At 33.3% G+C, this 21,128-nt stretch overlaps 2 protein-coding genes across 8 annotated transcripts in view; both read left to right on the top strand.

The window, feature by feature from the left end:
* Nucleotides 1-281: 281 nt before the first annotated feature.
* The window catches only part of LOC132609520 (B3 domain-containing protein REM17-like), a 28,600-nt gene continuing 7,753 nt past the window's right edge, over nt 282-21,128 (top strand). Inside the window, exons 1-8 of one of the 5 annotated variants that reach the window (XM_060323550.1) lie at nt 282-483; nt 2,074-2,386; nt 3,277-3,410; nt 3,607-3,835; nt 4,816-4,890; nt 5,006-5,130; nt 5,211-5,448; nt 6,313-6,724. In XM_060323550.1, coding sequence (XP_060179533.1) covers nt 418-483; nt 2,074-2,386; nt 3,277-3,410; nt 3,607-3,835; nt 4,816-4,890; nt 5,006-5,130; nt 5,211-5,448; nt 6,313-6,356 — 1,224 coding nt within the window. In that variant the 5' untranslated portion in view covers nt 282-417 and the 3' untranslated portion in view covers nt 6,357-6,724. Of the gene's footprint in view, nt 484-2,073; nt 2,387-3,276; nt 3,411-3,606; nt 3,836-4,815; nt 4,891-4,996; nt 5,131-5,210; nt 5,449-6,312; nt 6,725-21,128 lie in introns of those variants that run through there. The other 4 variants (XM_060323547.1, XM_060323545.1, XM_060323549.1 and 1 more) reach the window with 4 other exon arrangements.
* On the top strand, nt 9,119-20,385 carry LOC132609522 (B3 domain-containing protein REM10-like). Of its 3 annotated transcripts, none has more exons than XM_060323555.1 (7): nt 9,119-9,867; nt 13,303-13,612; nt 14,038-14,168; nt 14,282-14,507; nt 17,713-17,843; nt 17,943-18,171; nt 20,047-20,385. In XM_060323555.1, exons 2-7 carry the CDS (start codon nt 13,465-13,467, stop codon nt 20,100-20,102), a joined length of 921 nt encoding a protein of 306 aa, XP_060179538.1. In that variant the 5' UTR covers nt 9,119-9,867; nt 13,303-13,464; the 3' UTR covers nt 20,103-20,385. The 3 variants fall into 3 exon arrangements, with proteins under 3 accessions (XP_060179538.1, XP_060179536.1, XP_060179537.1); XM_060323553.1 differs by lacking the exon at nt 9,119-9,867 and adding an exon at nt 12,506-12,834; XM_060323554.1 differs by lacking the exon at nt 9,119-9,867 and adding an exon at nt 12,506-12,838.

Here is a 21,128-nt window from a genome sequence, read left to right as displayed (position 1 = left end):
CTATATAAAATATTGAAGTTTCGGGGTCCCGAAGCATAATTAATCTATGGTCAAAATACGTTAAAAAGTGTAATGGAAGAAGGGTTAACCAAAAGGGCCGAAAAAAAAAAAAGAGGACGAACTATAGCGCAGTAATTTACTGCGCTAAAGGTATTTTGATAACTTTTTTTTTTTTGTTGGGATATTTTGATTCAAAATATTTTTTTTTAGGACATTTTGGTTCCGGGCTCAGTAAAAACAGACCACAATTATTAGTACTTTATAAAAGAGACATTTAAACATGTCCTGCACACGATTAGCACTTTCACTCCATTTGTGTTGCTTCCAAAGCCCCTGAATTCTTTCATTTTGCCTGTAATATAAAACAAAGAGAGCACCATCTCTTTAAACTAATTACATTTAATTTCTTGAGCCTCCATGAAAATCCGTCCAAAGAAACCTCATTTTTTCAAACCCATTGTGCCAGGTTTCAAGAATGGACTTGTAAGTAGTACTACCTCTGTTCCAAAAAGATTGTCTACTCCTTCTGTTCAAAAAGATTATAAGTAGTACTACCTCTGTCCAAAAAGATTGTCTACTCCCTCTGGTCAAAAAGATTATCTTTATTTCCTTTTTAGTCTGTCGTAAAAAAATTATCCCTTTCTATATTTAGAAATAATTTAATTTTATGAGATGATTTACAGCCACACAATTATTGACTTGTTTTGGATCACGCATTTCAAAAGTCTTTCCTTTATTTCTTAAATTTTATGTCAAGTCAAAAGATGTCAAGTCAAAAGAGGACAATCTTTTTTGGGACGAAAGGAGTAATACTTTCAATCAATTGTTTCATCTTTCCTTTTATTTGTCTGCTGCATGTGTAATACAGAAGTGAAGGAGGGAGTTGATCACAGAAAAGAATATGAGATCAAAAGCATAAACTAATTTACTTTCATAGGAATAAAATATTTTTCACTTTATTTAAAATTTTTGAAGTTGGAGTTGTGTTTGGTTATATAGTTTTTGCAAATAATATTTGGTTGTTTGAATGTACTCAAAGTGGAAAAACAAATGTGAAAACAGGGTTTTAGGTGTTTCTCAAATTCCAAATATGAAGGTGTATTTGGAATTTTCATGGCCAAATACTATTTTTCAAGTAAAGTGAAAAACAAAATCTGGAAAAAAGTGAATAATCATGGCCAAATGGGTAAGTAAGTAGGCGTTTGGCCATAGAAACCAAATATTTTTCACTTTATTTGGAATTTTTAAAGTTGGAGTTGAAGATGGGTTGTGTCTTGTTATAGTTTTTGCAAAAAAAATTGGTTGTTTGAATGTACGTGTTTTTCAAATTCCAAATACAACTTCAAGGTGTTTCCCAACTTCAAGTTGTATTTGGAATTTTCATGGCCAAACGCTGATTTGCAAATAAAGTGAAAAAATTCCGAAAAAAAAGGTAATAATTCTCATGGCCCAACAGATAAATCTTCTTTTATTGATTATTGGGTAGAAAATATTTGGGGTGACAAAATTAGTCCATGAAAACATGACAAACCCAAACCCCACCATTTATTAATTAAGTCCATTTTGACTCACTCAATTTAGTTCATCTGAATGTTCGGCCGATATCTAGCCCAAATTGATCCATGAAAAAAGTTTTCATTTTTTTGTTTGATATGTCGAAATATAGGTGTAATAAAGAAAAAAAAAGTATTGCTATTTGGTAATTAAAACAAACTATAAGAAAGCACACAAAGAAATTAAAAGTTGGTAAGAGTTGGGAGGGTTGTGCTATGACCCATTATTTAGCGCATTTTTACCCAACCCATTTCAGCCCAAGTTATCTTTGGGTGGGTTAATGATCCGCACATTTATTAACTCAGTCTATTTTGACCTACACAAATTCAACTCAACCCGGCCAGTTGACACCTCTAGAAAAATTGTATTGTCTTTGATCAATACACTTTTGAAACCATGGAGTCAGAATTTAATATTTTGTCGACATTTTAGGAATTTGACATGTATATTTGCATTCTGTGTTGAACATGATAATGATGGGACAAGGCCATTCTAATCATATATATTGTTGTACTGCAGACAATTCCTATAGGTTTCTTGAAGTATCTGAAGGGAAACAGGAATGAATATGCTATGCTGAGAAGGGCAAGTAAAAAGTGGCACGTGAAGGTGAATGGTCGGCGACTAGAAGAGGGTTGGGAAGAATTTGTAAAGGATCATGATATACAATTGGGAGATATTTTGGTATTCAGACATGAAGGAGACATGGAATTTGTGGTCACTGTCTTTGATTTAACTTACTGTGAGAGAGAATATGAACAAAGAGTTCATGAAAGAGAAGAAGAAAAAACCCATATTATTGAAGAGTCTTCCAAGGAATTTGAATTCAAAGGTGAACTTCATTTGTTCTGTTTTTGGTTTCCTATTGTGTATTTGTTATTTATGGAAATTAATTTGCTTATTTTAATGGAAAGTATAAATGAATAGTACTAATAATGCATTGCCGGTATGAATATGTGGAACAATTTTGATGATGCTTATTTCATTAGTTTATTTTTCTACCTAGTGCTAGACAATTTGAAAATAGTACTCCCGCGTCCTATTTTATGTGATGGTATCACTATTTGGAGGGTCGAACAACTTTTTCTTTGACTTTCTCAAACTACTTTTGAATATTTTGAATTATTAATTTTGTTTAGTTATAGTACTTTTCATGTAGTTTTCAAATATGTAAATTTATTTATAAAAGAACATCGAGAATGTATGCTCTAATTCGCACCCAAAATTAGGTGTATTGACCCTCGTACTCCGTACCCTTTCACATAAACTGGAAAAGAGGGAGTGGTTTATTTAACTCCAGAGGTTATGCAATATATTTGCATTTAGCTGAAATTAAGGACATGCTCTATCTCAGTGAAGCTATTGTTTTGTAATTCTGTTCATGAAGTTTTATTTTTGAAACATTAACTTAAATAGCCGTCCGCCCAAAAAAATAGTCAATAGAGGTATAATATATGTATATCGGCTACAACAACATACCCAATGAAATCCCCACAAGTGGAGTGTGGGGAGGGTGGGGGTGTACACAGACCTTACCCTACCTTTATGAGGTAGAGAGACTGTTTCGAATTGACCCTTGGCTCAAGAAAAGCATATATATATATATATATATTGGCTAACGACTGTAAATATTTTTGGTCGAGCGGCCAAATGTGTAAGTTCCCTTTTGTTTTTTGCATTCTTTTCTTACATGACTTTGTGTGTAATTAACAAATGTAACAGAAAAACCAAAGCCCTACATCAAGACATCAGGCAAGGGTTTCCCCAGTGTAGAAGCTGCTTATAAGGACATGCATCTCAGTCACTCTCATTTCATTTGTACTATTATACCTTATTGCCTTTCAAAGTACTGTCTGGTAAGTTCACAAGAACATTATACTTTGACTATATTACGCTGAAAAAAATCAAAGAACGAACCCAAAAAAAAAAAAAAAAGATGAATTCATTTCTTGCATAAGCTTATGAGAACACTTATCTCTTCGATAATTCAGAAGTGTAAAACACAGATATCATATTGACCTTTTATTTGCAACTGGTTATAAATTGTTTCAGTGTATTCCAAAGCAATTCGCACAAGAAAACAGACTCAACGACAGGAAATGTATGATAATTATGAGGGACGAGGAAAGGTCATTGACGTTTAGTCTGTATACAAACGGCAAAAACACCTACATAGGAAGTGGATGGCGTGAATTCTGCATTACAAATTGCTTAAAGGAAGGAGATCGCTTAATGGTTGAAATAGTTTCCAATGGAGAAACACCTATATTCAGAGTTCATGGCAAGTTTCTCATCTAAGCCCTTGTCTTAAAATTTCGTCCTGTTTTCTACTATTTAACTAATATGTACTACTTTAAATTTATGGCGAGATGACTTTATAGTTACAAGGATCCTATCTAGCTAGTTATTAACTTTTTTATATTCACGATTTCTGTGGTTTGAATCATAATTACTGGACACACATTAGAATCGATATCCAAATTGCACATAACAATTTGAGGTGGTGATGTATAAGACAGATTTGCAACATACAAAGTAGCACCCATATTACCTCTTGCTGCTTTGGATAGTCATCTATCATGTTTTTGTGTGTTCTTCATCTACTCTTACTTTGTCTTTGTCAATGCTCCTCCGAATTTTTGGGTCCACGCATTTTCTGTTAACTGACCTTGGTTGATATTCTTTTCAACGTAGATCTGCCTTTGCTTTTTTTTTTTTTAGCGCTGATCAATTCCATTTTGTTGCCCTGGTTTGTAGCATTATCCTCTGCTTATTTGGCATAGCATTCTGCTGTTAATCTTATTAATTTATCTGACATATTTCTCTAGTTTTTATGAAGTCTTACAAATTCCGAATTCCCGTGGTTCATCCGACGACAAAGTCTTATAATGTAGAGACTTTTCGTTCTGAAAAGTGTGTAGAGGAAGTATTTTGCTTGGAAACAGTGGACAAGCAAATAATACTGCTGCTTTTTTTTTTCTTTAGAAAATTACATTTACTGTGAAAAGCTTTTGAGTCTGGTAGAAACCCCTACTCTGGTTACAACAACATACCCAGTGAAATCCCACAAAGTGGGGTCTGGGGAGGGTAGAGTGTAAACAGACCTTAACCCTACCCTGGGAGGTAAAGAGGCTATTTCCGGTAGACCCTCGGCACAAGAAAGCTACTCTGGTTAGCTCTTCAAAAAAAAAAAAAAAAAATGGTTTTAAATCCATCTTTCATTTTCAGTTCTAAAATTGTTTTTTCAATTAATAAAACTAGATTTGAGGGGAAGTCCATCCCTCCAGCCTGAAGTAAAGAAGAAGAATTTGGATGCTGAAAGAATGTCAGATAAAGGTCTGGAGAAAAAATAACCTTTCTAGTTGTGTCAAATACCCGTGTCTTTTCATTCCATTTATGATTGTAACATTTCTTCTTTCTCCTTTTCTTGGTTACTTTAAAGGAATAACAGATCTTAGGCTTAAGACCTTGGACGTGACTACTTCCAAATCACAAGTAGCTGCTTCAACATCTGCTGATGCCAACCCTCATTTTTTATCTACTATTAAACCTTACACCAACAGATATCCTTATTTGGTAAGAGTGATTTGAACAATTTTTTTTTTTTTTTTGTGATAATGCGGTATTTATCTATGTATTGGGATAAATTTGAGCAGTATCTTCCGATGGATTTTGTAAAATCAAATGGCTTACTGAATAGACATGAGTTGATTCTCGTGGATGAAAAACGGAGATCGTGGTCAGTGTGCCTAGGGCGAATTGACAATAATCATTATGGAATCAAAAGGGGATGGCGACAGTTCATAAATGCAAATGGTGTTCAAGTAGGAGATACTTACAAGTTTGAACTCACCAACAATGGCAGTGGCAGAATACCTATAGTGCATTTCCATTGTGAGTTTTTTTTTTTTTTTTTTGTCTTCTTTTAGTTTCATGACCATACTGTGTGTTAGTATGTTGTCATTTTTCCTATTTGTCCCTTTTGTTATTAGAATATGGGAGTTGTTGTGGAACCAAAAGCAATTTTTAATGTTATGTTAACTTCTGAAGTTGCACGAAATTTGATTGTTCCAAATTGTGTTGATTGTACTGTTAATTGTAAGCTGACCCTGACTAGTGATAAGGGTAAATGGAGTTACTCAGGGAAGTAATTTTATATCTGATAGTGTGTGAATTTGTGCTCTATGTGAGTATCCGTCCGTGTATTGTGTTAAAACATGTTTGGATTTTGTTTTCTACTGGAGGTGAGTGGCTACAGTTTGTCATATTTTTTACTTAAATTGTCAATGCGGGCCAATAAGAGGAAGATTGGGCTATTTCTTGCCATTATGTTGGTCGGTTGTACTTGTATGTCAATTTCTCTAACAACAGATATGACTATCTGATGTGAAAGTTGAGGTCAACTTTGAGTGAAAAGATAAAGTAATTCCAGATAAGTTCTCTCCAGATCTCCTTCTGTTCTCTATATCTCAAAACCATTGTTGAATTTGTATTTTAGGGTGTGAAAAGACCAGATTCGCTTTCCGATGAAACATTCTGGACTTGCAGCCATTTTCTTTTTTATCCCCTGCTAAAGGGTCACAAATTTTTGTGTCCATAATATTTTGATATTTCATCATGCATCAAATTTCCTAACAATTGCTTTATGATTATTTTCCATATAAAGGATCTATCTCAGATCTCTATGATTATATAATGCTCTATACTATTCAGTTTCCAAAATTTAGATTCAAATCTGTGACTATGTTTTGTTTGAAGGTAAATACACTGGCAAGGATGCCAAGCATCACAGAAGCTATTGACAAGATAATATGAAGCAGTTGGTGATGGGAAAGGAAACTAGCACTAAAGTGGATGTAATGTTTTTGGATCTAGTACATTTTGCTAAATCTCAAAATGGCTACTTTGATCAGCTGTATGATATGTCCTACTTCTTTTTTGAAGTATCCTTTCATGCATGATTAGTAATTAGATTATGGTTGCCTTTTATATTCTTGTCCATTGTAATCAAACCAGGGAAAAATGAGTAGAAGTAGAGTTCCTGTGGGCCCACATGGTTTTGGTCTAGTGATAAGAACGCAACAATGGTTAGACGCACGTCACAAGTTCGAACCATGCCTCAAAAAAGGTTTTGTATATAGGTGGATAAGTGTGGAGGGGAAAAGTTTTATCCACCGAGTTTTGAACTGTGTGCCATTGACTCAATAAATTTTCGGTGAAAAAATAGAGTTTCATGTGGAGGATTCTTATTTCAGGCTGTTTCAATAGACTGTCATATAGCACATTCTTACATGGGTTGAACTATGCATTTCAGTAAATCGTCCATAACCAACTCATCACACTTCATCATGACCACCATCTCAACAAACAAAAGCACGTAAGAGTTAAGACAAACAGTGCAATTAAATTATATCAAATTGGTAGACATGAAGTCATGTTATGATCCTCAGACACGTATATAAAATGCACATATCATAACATGTTTCCTAACTAGTGCAACTAGTATATCTTGCTTAGTTTATCAAATCGATAAAGAACATGCTTTGTAAACTCACAGTAGAGGAATAGTGCCTCAATATATAACATATAATAAGTCGATAAGCTTGGAGCGGATAGAAGAATGTTGGTTGCTGATCATGGCCTAAATGCCAGATTTAAATTGTGATACATCACACTTAAGCTGAGGAGTTAATTTGTGTACTAATTATAAAAGATTGTATATGAAACTAGGCAAAAAAAGGACATTTGGAAGAACATTGGAATGTGTTAAAGCTAAATACCCTTGCAAGTTACTTTAACCAATTAGGAAAAATGATTAGGTATGCAATTCAAATTTCAGGATTTTTTTGGGAATTTCAACTTTAATCAGTTTGAACTTAACAAAAGAATTCATTGAGCTTGAGTTCACTTTTATAAATTTGAATCTGAGGATGTTTTTATTATAATTTTATTACAAAGCCTTGAAGTTTCAACTGTATAAGTATGAATCAGGGGACTCTCCAGAGATTTCATTGATCGAAAAAAATTACAACAACAGTTGTTTGAACTTCAGAAAACAATCAACGAAGTAAAACGACCTTTTAAAATTTCTTTTTTTTTTTCGTTTTCATGAAACTTGAGGACATTGCCCTGGAGTTCAAAAGATGTATCATGAGTGAAATGATATTTTCATGTTTTTATCATATACATATTTCACTCATGAGATATATTTTAAAATATATATGTATTATCATTATTTCACTCATGATACATTTATTAAAATTTTATCACGAGGTATCATAAGAGAAATAATCTTTTAACATTATTCACTCATGATACCTATTTCAAACTTCATGAGAAATTCATGAAGTTTTAAACTATACAAACTTCATGAATTTTTTTAAGCTTAAAATTTCATGAAAAATTCCTAACGTTTGAAATGCAGTTAAAAATTGCCAATACAAACTCCACAACGAAATGTTGGAGGGTATATTGCCACAATTCAAAGATCTAAAAAAAATTCCTATGTGCTTAAATTGTTCCTTGATTTAGCTGAGGATATTTTTATTCAAATATTATTTTTAACTTAAGCAGTATTTAGCTATTTCTCCAAAAACAAACAATCCTACTAATTTTTGCTGCTTTTGATGTTTGTATCTTTTTCTGATTGATTATAAGTTTACGGCTGATCGACGAGAAATTTTACAATTTTATTCAAATTTGCTTAATTAACCTATTTCTCATGAATCCTCTTTTCCGTTGCCAACCCATATTTAAGAAATGGCATGAATTACCCTTCAAATGGGTTGGTCTTTTATTTTTACCCTTTATATATGGACGGGTCTTTAATTTTTATCCTTTGCAATGGAGTTTATGCCTAGTGGACATAAGTTTTTATGGGCAATGAGATATTACAACATAAAAATATAAACTTAAAAAAAATTATTTGTTACAGGGGGTAAAACTGTTTGGATGGTCCTTATCCATGGTTTCATAATGTATAGTATGGTATTGTGTTGTACTGTATTATTGAATACAATGTTTGAATGGGTGGCATCGTTTGTTATGGTTTAATAACATTTTTATTATTTGCTTTGACGGTTTGGTACTGTATAATAACACGTAAATTTACTAAAATACCCTTAATCCTTAATTATAAACTAATATATATATATATATATATATATATATATATATATATATATATATATATATATATATATATACTATTAAGTTAAAGGATAAAATGGGAATTTTAAAAAATAAGTAAGTGGTGAGGGGTGGGTGGTTATGGGGTGGAAAAAAGACAGGGTAGTGAGCGTGCTTGGTGGTGGAGTGGGTTTTGTGTGTATGGAGGAGGGTGGATGGGGTGAGGTATAATGAAAAAATAAAATACGTAACCACGCAAAAATCACCAAATTGTAATTATAAAAATTAGGTTTTTCATGGTGATATAACTACGAAATTACAACGAATTTACAACACCATACAATATAATTTTAAAAATAACGAAAATAAACATGATTTCGTAGAAAACAAAACAGTCACGAACCACAAGAAACAACCATCCAAACATGGGGTTAAAGACCAGCACAATAGGGACAAAAGTTCAAATGACCCACATTTCTTCCCCACGACTTCCGTTCTCTTTCTTCTCCACAGGTAACAACAAAAATGTCAAATATTCAGACCGTCACTTCTGGAAACTCTCTTCAGAACTGAACCATCAGTGTTCAATAATGACTTTAAAAAAGTGTTGGGAGAAATAGAAAACCAGCCCACTAGATGGGTTTGGGCTAAAGGAGAGACTGATATGGAAATGTGTTTTAAGGAAGTTGATGGAGAGAAGGAGAGTTGGGTATAAACATTGGTATCTTGATAAAGGAGAATGAGTGCTTGATGCTGGATAAAAAAAAAATGTAATAAATGAAAGGGCCTGTTGAGGAAAATGATACACAAATGGGGTTGCTCATAAGTGTAAGGTTGTGTAAGGTTAAAGAAATAGATCTTAGGTGTAATTCAATCCAAAAAAATAATTTATGCGGGGATGATTGTCTAAGGGAGTTCACAATCCCTTAAATCATGATGTTGGATATTTTAACGGTAGGCGCTCTCCATTTCCAATCCGACTTTGTGGATTCTAGTCACCTTAGGAGCCAAAAAATGGTAGCTCCTTGGAGGGGATAGAAAATAAATTAAAAAAAAAATACACAAATAGGATCCACAACTTTCCATATTTTCAAATTTGTACTGGGCCGGAACAAACTATGTTCAACTTTTCTTTGGGAAGCTGCAAAATGTCGTCTGCCTTACACTGTTCACTGCCTTGAAAAGGTACCTTTGCTGTCACCATTTCCATTTATAACTATATTCCTCAGTCCCATACATTTGTCCACATTTTACTAAAAATATATGTCCTAATTATTTATTTATTTATTTATAAAATTAAAATAAAATTAATTAAATATTTCTCATCTTATAAAATTAATTAAATATTTCTCATCTTATAAAATTAATTAAATATTTCTCATCTTATTCTTCATATTAAATGTTCTTGAAAATAGTCGATACTCCCTCCGAATAAAAAAAAAGTGTCCATCTAGCCTTTTTTTTATCAAAAAGAGTATCCACTTATCAAATTAAGAAAGAATTAACTTTTTTTTTTCTTCAGATTTTTCTATATTAAGTGTCATATGATCAAATCTCAATGCTTATTTAATTAGGGGTAGTTTAATCAAATTACTTATTTTTGTCTAGGAGTTGATATTTTCTTAAAGAGTGTGCAAATAGTTAAGTGAGCACTTTTTTTTTGTTCGGAGAGAGTATTGATTACAGTATATTTATTTGAGATAGATAAGAATAAGGTAGTAAAAATACATATTTAATTATGATTCCTTTAGGAGCATGCAAAGAGAAAAATAGACAAGTAATATGAGACGGAAGGAATGTAGATTGTAACAATTGTTAAGACATTTAGTGATTATTTATATATGTGTAATCAGAGGCGGATCTAGAATTTAAATTTTAGGGATTCAACATTTTAAATTTTTATCATTAAACCATTATTTTTCTAAAGTTATGAATTTATATCTACTATTTATTATAATTTTAGTAATTTTTTACACATAAATTTTTACCCTGTATCAAAAATTTGAGGTTCAATTGAACCTCAAATTATAATGTTCCATCAACAGTAATCTTTTTTTTTTTTAATCGGATGTCTCGGAAGGGACAATATGTGTGTAATTCATTCTTCATGTCTTACATGCCAAATCATTGCATCCCCGAACTGAGGTTTCAACTTTCAATTATATCAATCACAAAACGGGTAAATTTCTCAAAATATTACTCCCTTCGTTCCAAAATAAATGTTCTTTTAGACTTTTTATTTTGTTCCAAAATAAGTGATACTTTAGGATTTTAAGAAGAAATTAATTCTATTCTTCCAAACTTACCCTTATTTATTATCAAGAATCATTAAATAACTTTTCTTTTTCTAAGCATTAATTAGGGGTAAGTTGGTAAAAATACTCCTAATTTTCTAGAAGTGAGCAGTTTCTTAAAGGGTATGCATGAGCTAAAAGAGACACTTATTTTGGAATGGAGGGTAGGGGTGTCAATGGTACGATTCATGCAGTTATTTTATAAAATTTATACCATATCAATTTTTCGGTTATTTCATTTTGTAGAACCAATATTAGACTTTTCGAAACCGTCCCATCATGTCAATTTCTCTTCGGTATTGGTACGGTTCGGTTAATTTTCGATTTTTTTTTTTTAAAAAGAACATCATATTATAGTCAGTAGTAAAAGTTAAAGACATAATATCATACATACTTCTATAGGACTTTGACAAACACTCTCTAAATATTTTTACTGATTAAAAGGTGATGAATCAAGAAAACATGAAAGACAACGATAATAGAGATTGATCCTACTATTCTATGGTTGCGTAAAATAATGTTAAGCAACAACATAAAATATATTTTAGATCGCACGAGGGGGGATCAATCGAGATGAGACTCAAGAACTGAGACTACTAAGATTGAGTATCCAACAAGAGAAGTTAAAATCATACGAGAGAAAAGATATCTAATACTTTCTAGCTTTCTATCCAAGATCGTTGTAATACCGTGTAGGTTACTATTTACTACTCAAGGTGCTAGAACTAATTTAATTTCAATAGAAGCAATATAATAGGTTTCAGAGTTAGAACTTTAGGTGTTAATTACGTTGCCTGCTTGTAGTCATTTTCATCATCCCAAACCCAAGTCGAACATTTTAATATTTTATTATATTTAAATTTACTATGTAAAATATATTTTGCATATATAAACTTATTCGGTTCGGTTCGGTATTTTTTCGGTTTATTTTTATAAAATTAAAAACTTACCTAATTATTCGGTACGGTTATAAATTTATACAAAAACCGTCGGTTTTATTAAAAGAAACCTAAAAATCGGTTCGATATAGTACGGTTCGGTCGGTTAAGTCGATTTTTTGAAAACCATTGACACCCCTAATGGAGGGAGTACTATTTACTCAGTTATGAGAAATTACATAATAAAGTCAGTTAAATTTAATTTTGTATCAATAAAATCACTCAATTTGTGCTTTTTCTCTTACAAAATCACTTGGTCATATTTGTAGATATGGATCCCATAAATACTAACATCCTCCCCCGGCTAAAAATAAGAGAAGAGTTTACTTGCCAAAATCAATTACGAATTAATTTAATTTTTTCATATCTGTCTATTTACTTAAGTCAAATAAATAAGCAAGAGTCTTATTAAATAACAATAATTTAAACAAAATACATATTTTGTTCTTAGAAGTTGGTGTTTTTCTAACGGATATAAAAAAAGACTAAGTGAACACTTGTTTTGAACCCGAAAGAAGATCCATATCAAAGACCTTGAAAACCCGCCCACCCAACAAATCAAAATGGGTCTTCCTTGAAAACCCTATTTTTTCCCACCGTAGCTGAAAAACTGAGGCCATTAACATTAATGTATTCTAATCCAATTAAATTATTCTTCATTCCTTTCCCATTAATTATTATAAGATTAATAAAGTTCCTCCTCCTTACTGTTCTTGTTTTAGTTTTCTTTATTTATAAACAAACAATTGAAGTCAAGTAATTTTATTGACTTGACTTTACTACATAATTTGTAGCAGTTAGAATAAATTTACTCTGACAAAACAGAAAGGGGCACAATTTTTAAAGTAACTGCCATGAAAATCCCTCCAATGAAACCTCATTTTCTCAAACCAATTCAGCCAGGGTTCAAGCATGGTCTTGTGAGTAAGCCTTTCATTTTCTTTTTCATCTTTCCTTTTGTCTACTCTATGTTGCAATGTATGATAACCACAGTCCTTATGAACTTTTTATAATTGTTTAACTAGGTAGAAAAATAGTACAGAATAGTGATCTGGGACAAGTTCATTTTATTTAGTATGATGATGAGCTTAAATGAACAAGTGGGGGATCCATATAGCCGAACTCAACTTGTTTAGGACTAATGGGCAGCCCGGTGCATAAAGCTCCCGCTATGTTTGAAGCGTTGCCTTGCATTTCTGCATACTAAGACATAATCATTATTGTGTATATGTATACATATAAAAACTTGTTGAATCCCCTCTATATAAAGAAAATCTTTAGTGCAGTGTTTCTTAAATCCCCTTTTAGAATTTCCAGCTAATTAATACTAAGAAGGATATCATTTTTGGGACAAGGTAATTCTGATTATACATATTGTTGTACTGCAGAAAATTCCTATAGGTTTCTTGAAGTATCTCAAGGGACACGAGCATATTAAACGTGCAGTACTGAGAAGGGCTGGTAAGAAGTGGCTGGTGAAGCTGAATGGACAGCGATTCGAAGAGGGTTGGGAAAAGTTCGCGAAGGAGCATGATCTGCAATTGGGAGATATGTTGGTGTTCAGACACGAAGGAAACATGGAGTTTGAGATTACCATCTTTGATTCAAGTCATTGTGACAGAGAATATGCAGAGTATTTGCAAGAAGAAAAAGAAGCCCATACTGTTGAAGAGACTTGCAAGAAATTTGAATTCAAAGGTAAGATCTTTAGAGCCCCTTAATCTTAACATAAGTTTCAGCTAGTTTAGATTAAAAACTACTCCCTCCCTCCGTTTTAATTTGTTTGTCTGGTTTTGACTTGACACGAAGTTTAAGAAAGTAAAGAAAGACTTTTGAATCGTGTGGTCTAAACTAAAGATATATAGAATGTATCAAGATGCGTTTTAATCTTGTGGTGTTAAAAATGTCATGTGAAAAGTTGGAATTAAAGAGTTGCCAAAAAAGGAAAGAGGCATTCTTTTTTTAAACAAACTAAAAAGGAAAGTCAGACAAACAAATTGAAATTGTGGGAGTAACTAATGTATGGGGTGGATGTTTAGATGCTATTCATGTTTTGATTGTAATCAAATTTTTCATATTTAATTTTCTTGACATGGAGTTGTCTACAATTATCGATGTAACAGACAAACCAAACTCCAACATCATGTCAACAAGAAAGGCTTTTCCCAAGGAAGAATCTGCTACTTACAACTCTTTCGGTCAATCTCATTTTAAGTGCCCTGTCAGATCATATTTCCTTTCAAAGGGTTACTTGGTAAGTCCCAAAAATCATTTCTTTTAACCCGTCAAGAAATTTCAGGCTAAAGGAAACATTTCAGCAAAAGTATGAAGCATATCATATGTGCAAATTGTTATAAACCATTTCAGCGCCTTCCTAAAAAATTTGCAACGGCAAATGGTCTCATCAACAAGAAAAGTGTGATTATCAGAGATGGAAGACAAAGATCATGGAACTTGAGACTAGCTACCCACAATTCTATAGTCCATGTAGGTGGAGTGGGTGAATTTTGCATTGCGAATGACTTAAAGGAAGGAGATTATATGAGTTTTGAGGTTGTTGCTAATGGAGAAAAACCAATATGGAAATTTCACGGTAAGTTTTCTCAATTTAAGCAACCTCTTTTTGTCAAGATCTGTTTACTTTGTTAAATGCACCATGACACTATATTGCATCTTCGACAAAATTATTACTTTATTAATGTTTGATTCTCCATACTGTAAAACATGTTCTTCATGAATGACTAACCCTTTTAAAATTTTACCCAAGCAAACTGTTTGAAATTTGATTTCAAAGGTAAAGATCTTTAAAGTCCGTCAGAGATGCAGTTTAGTCCTCCACTTTTCTGGAGATATATTGTGACATGAGAATAACGCAGTAGTTTATGATCTTATAAAGGAAATTAGAACTTCAAAACAGTAGATCAACATAGCGTAATTACTGAAATGAACATTAATAGCATCACAATAATAATCAATTTCCACGTATTATAATACAATTATTTTATACGTGATGAATCTGCAAGTTAACAACCTCGTGTGCATTCTTAGGCACCATTAGACGTCGTCCCCATTCGCATTACCACTAACTTATGTAACGTGGCCATGATGGTGGCATGAAGATTTACTCGGTTTTTACTAAAACTGGGAAGTGTGCTTCTCGACATATCTTTCCTTTTCATCATGAAAACGTACATTCAATTGTACTTAACACTCTTATAGGTGCTTCTTCTTACCGAAACCACATAATGTCCGTTACAACCTTAAATGATTTGCGTTACTTTGACCAATTGGTCCTCATTTGTGCTTAGATCTTCTCCATATAATCTTGGGATATGAGCCTCCTCGTGCACTTTTGGCTAATCAATCTTTGTTGTCAATATCTTGTTTAATCTCATTGGTGGTGGCCGTCGCGGTGACTGCCATTCCGCTATTTCGACAAAACACGAATATAACTTGGGGACCGAATCTTTTGATGTGTCCCTAATCCCTATCCATTCCTTATCAATATCTTTTCATGAGTCCCAATATGACTTTGATGGAGTTCGATAATATCATTACTGCATCTTTCTTCAAGCAGACCATTGGCACTTTTAACACTCCATTGTGAGTATTTTTTTAATCTTCTTTTAGTTTCATGACCTTCTCTGTGTTAGTATATGTTGTTATATTTCCTCTTTGTTCCTTTTATTAAAAGATATGGGAGTTGTTGTGGAACCAAGACAATTTTTACTGACATTTTTTAGTGTTACGTTAAACTTTGCACGAACTCTTGAAGATTTCAAATTGTGTTGATTGTACTGTTAATGATTAATTTGGAGCTGACCCTGATTGTTGAGAGTGTAAATGGAGTTACTGGGGAAGTAACTTCTATATTACTATGTTATGAATGGGCTCGAACCAGTATAAGCCAATGGGCTATTTGAAGAACTGTGTAGGTGTCTCAGGCAGAAGCAGCAGCCCAACACTATATTAAGTGGCTATGTTTGGGATCCAGGTTAGATAAATAGAGCCTTGCCGGAGCAATAGGGGCATGTGTATAGTTGATTAAATTCGTATGTTTCCTCTCATCACCATTCTGAGCTTGTGCCTCTCATCCTCATTAGTCTGAGCTGTTATCCCCCTTCTATCTATTCTGCACTAGCTATTGTCAGTTGAATTGAGCTGTATTTTTCACTGTTCAAAGTAATAGAAAAGGTACTCGCTGATGAATCTGATTTGGAAGATGGTGACTCAAAGAAAGACACGGTGCTTGCAGATAATTCCCAACAATATCTACGCGGGTTGCCTAGTCAAATTGTAGATATGCCATCATTTCTAGTTTCTTTTGCTGAACATGTGTATGAGGTGGAAAATAGGACCGCTATAATTACTGGAATCAGTTGTCCATTGGCAGACACCTTAAGGTTTCAGGTTTCTAGTACCCCATTCAACAATGATTCAGCCTGCCGAAGCCATGTCAATCCTGAAGATAGGTATGTCATTTTTGGTATTAAGTGTCCTGTGTGGCTGGACACATGGGGCAACTTAAGGAGGTGCAGTCGCGGACTCAGGATTTTGAGTTCGAGGGTGCTCTATTAACTATTTATATTTGTTTCCTTTATATTTTCTATACAGCTATACACTCCGTGATTGAGTTTAATGGGTGCTGGAGCACCCAAAATTTGCACATGGGTCCGCCACTGAGGAGGTGTGCAATTCCACCAGTGCATAAACGCCATTTGTGCACATGCGCAGCTGAACGTGCATGGGTTCAACATTATGAGAGCAAAGAATTGGTAATTTAGAAAGCAAAGAGCATAGCTATCATCATTATTCCATACTCTGAAAGGGATAATAAGGATAGTTCAAGATTATTATTTTTTCGAAAATGCTGAAGTAGTTCAAGATTATTCACACATCATTTAAATTTTTTAAGGACTTCCTGCATTCGCTTGACATCGTTTATCTTCTTTAATACACATATCAAGGAAGCAACTAAAGCTTGTTATGGAACCTATTTTGATGGCCTCTCTGCCCCCTTGGAGGAACTTGGGTGAAGTTGGACTTAACCTTTTGTTGGCACTGCTAAAGAAATTTCAGATGTCGGTGTCCTAAGTTGCATGGACTCTTCATATTTGTTGCAAAATAAAAGATAAAACGGATTGAAGACGTGGGAAATGACATACCTTCAATCCTTTTTAACTTTTCCTCTTGGTCAACATTTGCTATTTATAATGTTTTCTTTCTCATAGGAAAGAGGGATAATTTCTAATTTAGTTATTAGCACGTTGATTTGTTGACAATTAATTTGTGTTTTTTAATGCCCATCTTGGAGAATGAAAGATTGAATTCTACAACATACATGTAAGTTTTCCACATAATATCTCTCAAAATTTAGAATATCTTTATGGCACTATTTTTATAATTTTGAATTTTGTTAGCCGTCTCCCAGCACTCGTATCCATACCGGATCCGTACATCCGAATGTTAAAATTTAGATTGTGTTGAATCCGACCCTCAGATCCGCATCCATGTCGGGTACCCTCACCAGAGTCCGAGCAACTTAGTTAGTGTCTATCCAAGTCTCATTTGCGGACTAAATTTCTCTGGGATGCTTCAGCAAAGACTCTTGAAGACTAGAAGTGTTGAAAAAAAATAAGCTTGATATGATCATTGGTATTTTTACTGTTATGAGAAAACAAAGTAAAGAGTGAGCTGGCAATACTAATGTCACTTTGGATTTCTTCTTTAATATTGCTACTATTATGCGCATTATAATTGTAAAGTTTCTTCTTCTTTTCTTGGTTTCTTTAAAGCAGTAATAGACCTTACGCTTAAGACCTTGGACGTGACTACTCGGATATCACAAATACCTGCTTCAACATCTGCTGATGCCAACCCTCATTTTATATCTACTATCAAACCTTACACCCCCACAAAAGCTATTTTGGTAAGAGTCATTTGAACAAATTTAGTAATAACATTTGCTAATTGTTTGTTTTTTGTGATAATGCCGTATTGATCTATATATTGGGATAAATTTGAGCAGTATCTTCCAATGGATTTTGTAAAATTAAATGGCTTGATGAATAGAAGTGAGATGATTCTTGTCGATGAAAAGCAGAGATTATGGTTAGCGCAGCTAGGGCGAATGCAACGCCACTTTGGAATTACAAGTGGATGGCGACAGTTCGAAAAAGCAAATGGTGTTCAAGTAGGAGATACTTACAAGTTTGAACTCATCAACAATGGCACAATACCTATAGTGCATTTCCATTGTGAGTATATTTTTTGATCTTCTTTTATTTTCTTGACCATGCTGTGTGTTAGCATATGTTATTATTATTCCCCTTGTCCCTTTTGTTGTAAGAATATGGAGTTCTTGTGGAACCAAAAACAATTTTTACCGAGATGATTTTAATGTTAGGCAGCCTAATTGACACTTGTACTTGTTATGTTTTAACATTCCAGTCCCCTACTTCACGACGTTCCATCCAAACACCTGAATTCCATGAATCCTAATCTTTTAAACGCTGTGTGTCGCTCACTTACCCTTGACGTGGAGGACACATCAGATCCACCTCAGATAAATACTGTCATATCATCATTTATTTTCACAAAAAAATATTTTTTTAAGTGTTCCAAATTTATCTATTTTTCGCAAAACTAAAGAATAAAATATTCCCAAACTTTCTCCTCTCTCTCTCTCTCTCTCCAGGATTTCATCTCTTCCTTTTCCATACACCACGACTTCATTTTTTCTTTTCAAGGAGGTGGAGGTTTGTAAGAGCCAGCTTTTAGCAGCCTTTTCTTCTTTTGAAATAGATGAGTAGAATCATAATTGAAATGTGATAATGCCAAGTATTTGACACGGGAGAAACTTGAAGCTCCTGAGCCGATTGGAATGAGGAATTCTACCACTCAAGGTCCCAAACACATCAAACCTCCTTCTTCTTGTTGACTCCCCAACCCCCCTCCCCTCTCGATCAAATTTGGACTGACCTTTTAAAATTTTCGTTCGTGATTTAAGACAGAACCTATTGTCAGAAATGCCTAAAATGGAACTTTCTGACTTGCAATTTGTGGGGACGAGATTAGTAAGAAATTGAAAAATATTGATTGGAAAAGGAAAATAAATAAGAAAATGGATGAAGACAGGGAGATGATGAAGCAAAGGTCTGACAGTAATGGCGGCTTAAGGAGAGGATATTTTGGTTAGAATTTAATATTTTTTTTATGTTTTTTCATTCTTTTGTTTTAATTTTTTTTTTTTTCCAGTAAAAGTTAGAAGGTGTCGCTCACTTTATATGCGTGTATCTCACGCGTTTTGTCCACCTCAGCCATGACAATGCCACTTAAGCCCGGTTAACAGTCAGGCGTTTTTAAATAAATTCGTATTTGTTGAGTTTAGGGGTGTGGATGAAACTCCGTGAAGTAGAGGACCGAGATGTCAAAACGGAACAAGTAAAAGTAAAAGGATTATTCTGCCTTAATGTTAACTTTTGAAGTTACACGAAATCTCAGAAGGTTTCAAGTTGTGTTGATTGTACTGTTAATGGTCAATTTTGAGCTGACCCTGGCTGTTGAGAGAGTAAATAGAGTATATGACCTATTTGATATGAAAGTTTTCAAACTTGAGTGGAAAAAAGATATAGGAACTCCAGAAAAATTCTCTCCAAGTCTCCTTCCTGTTTTCTATATCTCAAAAACACTGTTGAATTTGTATATTTCCTCCGTCTCAAAAAGATTGTCTTAGTTTGACTTGACACGAAGTTAAAGAAATAAAGAAAGAATTTTAAAATATATGATCCAAAACAAGCTTAAAATATTTATTTGACTATAAATTATTTTTAAATATAGAGAAAATTAAAACTATTTTTGGGATGGAAGGAATATTAGATTGCGAAAAGACTAGATTCGTTTCCCGATGTAACATTGTGGGACTTGCAGCTATTTTCTTATTTATTCCCAGCTAAAGGGACACAAAATTTTGATATTTCATCATGTATCAAATTTCCTAACAACTGCTTTATGATTTTTTCCATATAAAGGATCTACCTTAGATCTCTATGATTATATAATGCTCTATACAATTCACTCTCCCAAAATTTAGATTCAAAACTGAGGCTCTGTTGTGTTTAAAATAATTGTAGGTAAATATACTGGGAAAGGATGCCAAGTATCACAGAAGCCATTGACAAGAGAATAAGAAGCAGTTGGTGATGGGAAAGGAAACTAGCACAAAAGCAAGTAGATGACAAAGTCCACAAATTCGAGGCTTCAAGAATTTTTCATGGAGTTTAAGTTCATTTTTATAAATTCGAACTTGAAGATTTTTTAACTAATGGTCCTATTATTTCGCAAAAGCTTTTTTATAGTCACACTTGTTCGAACTTCAAGAACAATCATGAAAGCTGGAACTCTAGGACATTGCCGTGGAGTTCAAAAGAGGCATCATTAGTGAAATAATCATTCCACGTTTTTATGATGTATATATCAGTCATGATACGTATATTTTTTTATTCACTCATGATACATATTTTTAAATTTTTATAGAGGTACCATTAGGAAAATAATCTTTTAATATTATTTCACTCGTGATATCTATTTCAAACTCCGTGAAATCCTAACCTTTATTCAAACTTCATGAATAATTTGAAGCTTTAATATTTATTCAAGGCTTAAGTTATCGACAGATCCTCAAATTTATCCGTGAAATTCATTTAGATCCCCCAACTAAGACTCCTACCATTTGAACCCTCCAAAATCACTTTTACTGTGCCACTTGAATACAAAATAAATATGCAACAATATACAAATGGTGCGTGCAAGAATAGCAAATTACGACAGACACGTGGATTTTAGTTTTTAAAATAAAAATAAAATGGAGAAATGGAGAAAAAAGAAACAAGAAAAAAAAAATCTCTTCCATCTTCCTTTGACCCCACCAGCCCGCCCAACGAACATCACTATAGATATTGCCAATTTTAACTCAATTTCGGCTCATCAATCCATTACATGTCATCACCAGAAAAATCATCAATTAGCAAGGATTTCGTCGGACACTATGAAGTTTTGCTATAAAAATGATTTTTCCGTCTAATTCAAGGACCCAAATTTGACTCCTTCTCTAAAGACAAAGCATTTAGACGAATAAGCAATCCTTAATGGTTCACAATACCATCCACGAACAAGAATAGGAAGATAGTTGGGTTTTACAAAAATTAAAAGGAAA

The sequence above is a fragment of the Lycium barbarum genome, chromosome 9, assembly GCF_019175385.1.
Source record: "Lycium barbarum isolate Lr01 chromosome 9, ASM1917538v2, whole genome shotgun sequence".
Taxonomy (NCBI): Eukaryota; Viridiplantae; Streptophyta; class Magnoliopsida; order Solanales; family Solanaceae; genus Lycium; species Lycium barbarum.
This window is presented reverse-complemented; position numbering and strand designations above follow the sequence as displayed.

Coding starts and splice junctions, on each gene's coding strand:
- LOC132609522 (XM_060323553.1), top strand. CDS start 12,769: ATGAAAATCCCTCCAATGAAACCTCATTTTCTCAAACCAATTCAGCCA. Junction 12,835..13,302: donor CAGGGTTCAAGCATGGTCTT/GTGAGTAAGCCT, acceptor GTTGTACTGCAG/AAAATTCCTATAGGTTTCTT. Junction 13,613..14,037: donor CAAGAAATTTGAATTCAAAG/GTAAGATCTTTA, acceptor TCGATGTAACAG/ACAAACCAAACTCCAACATC.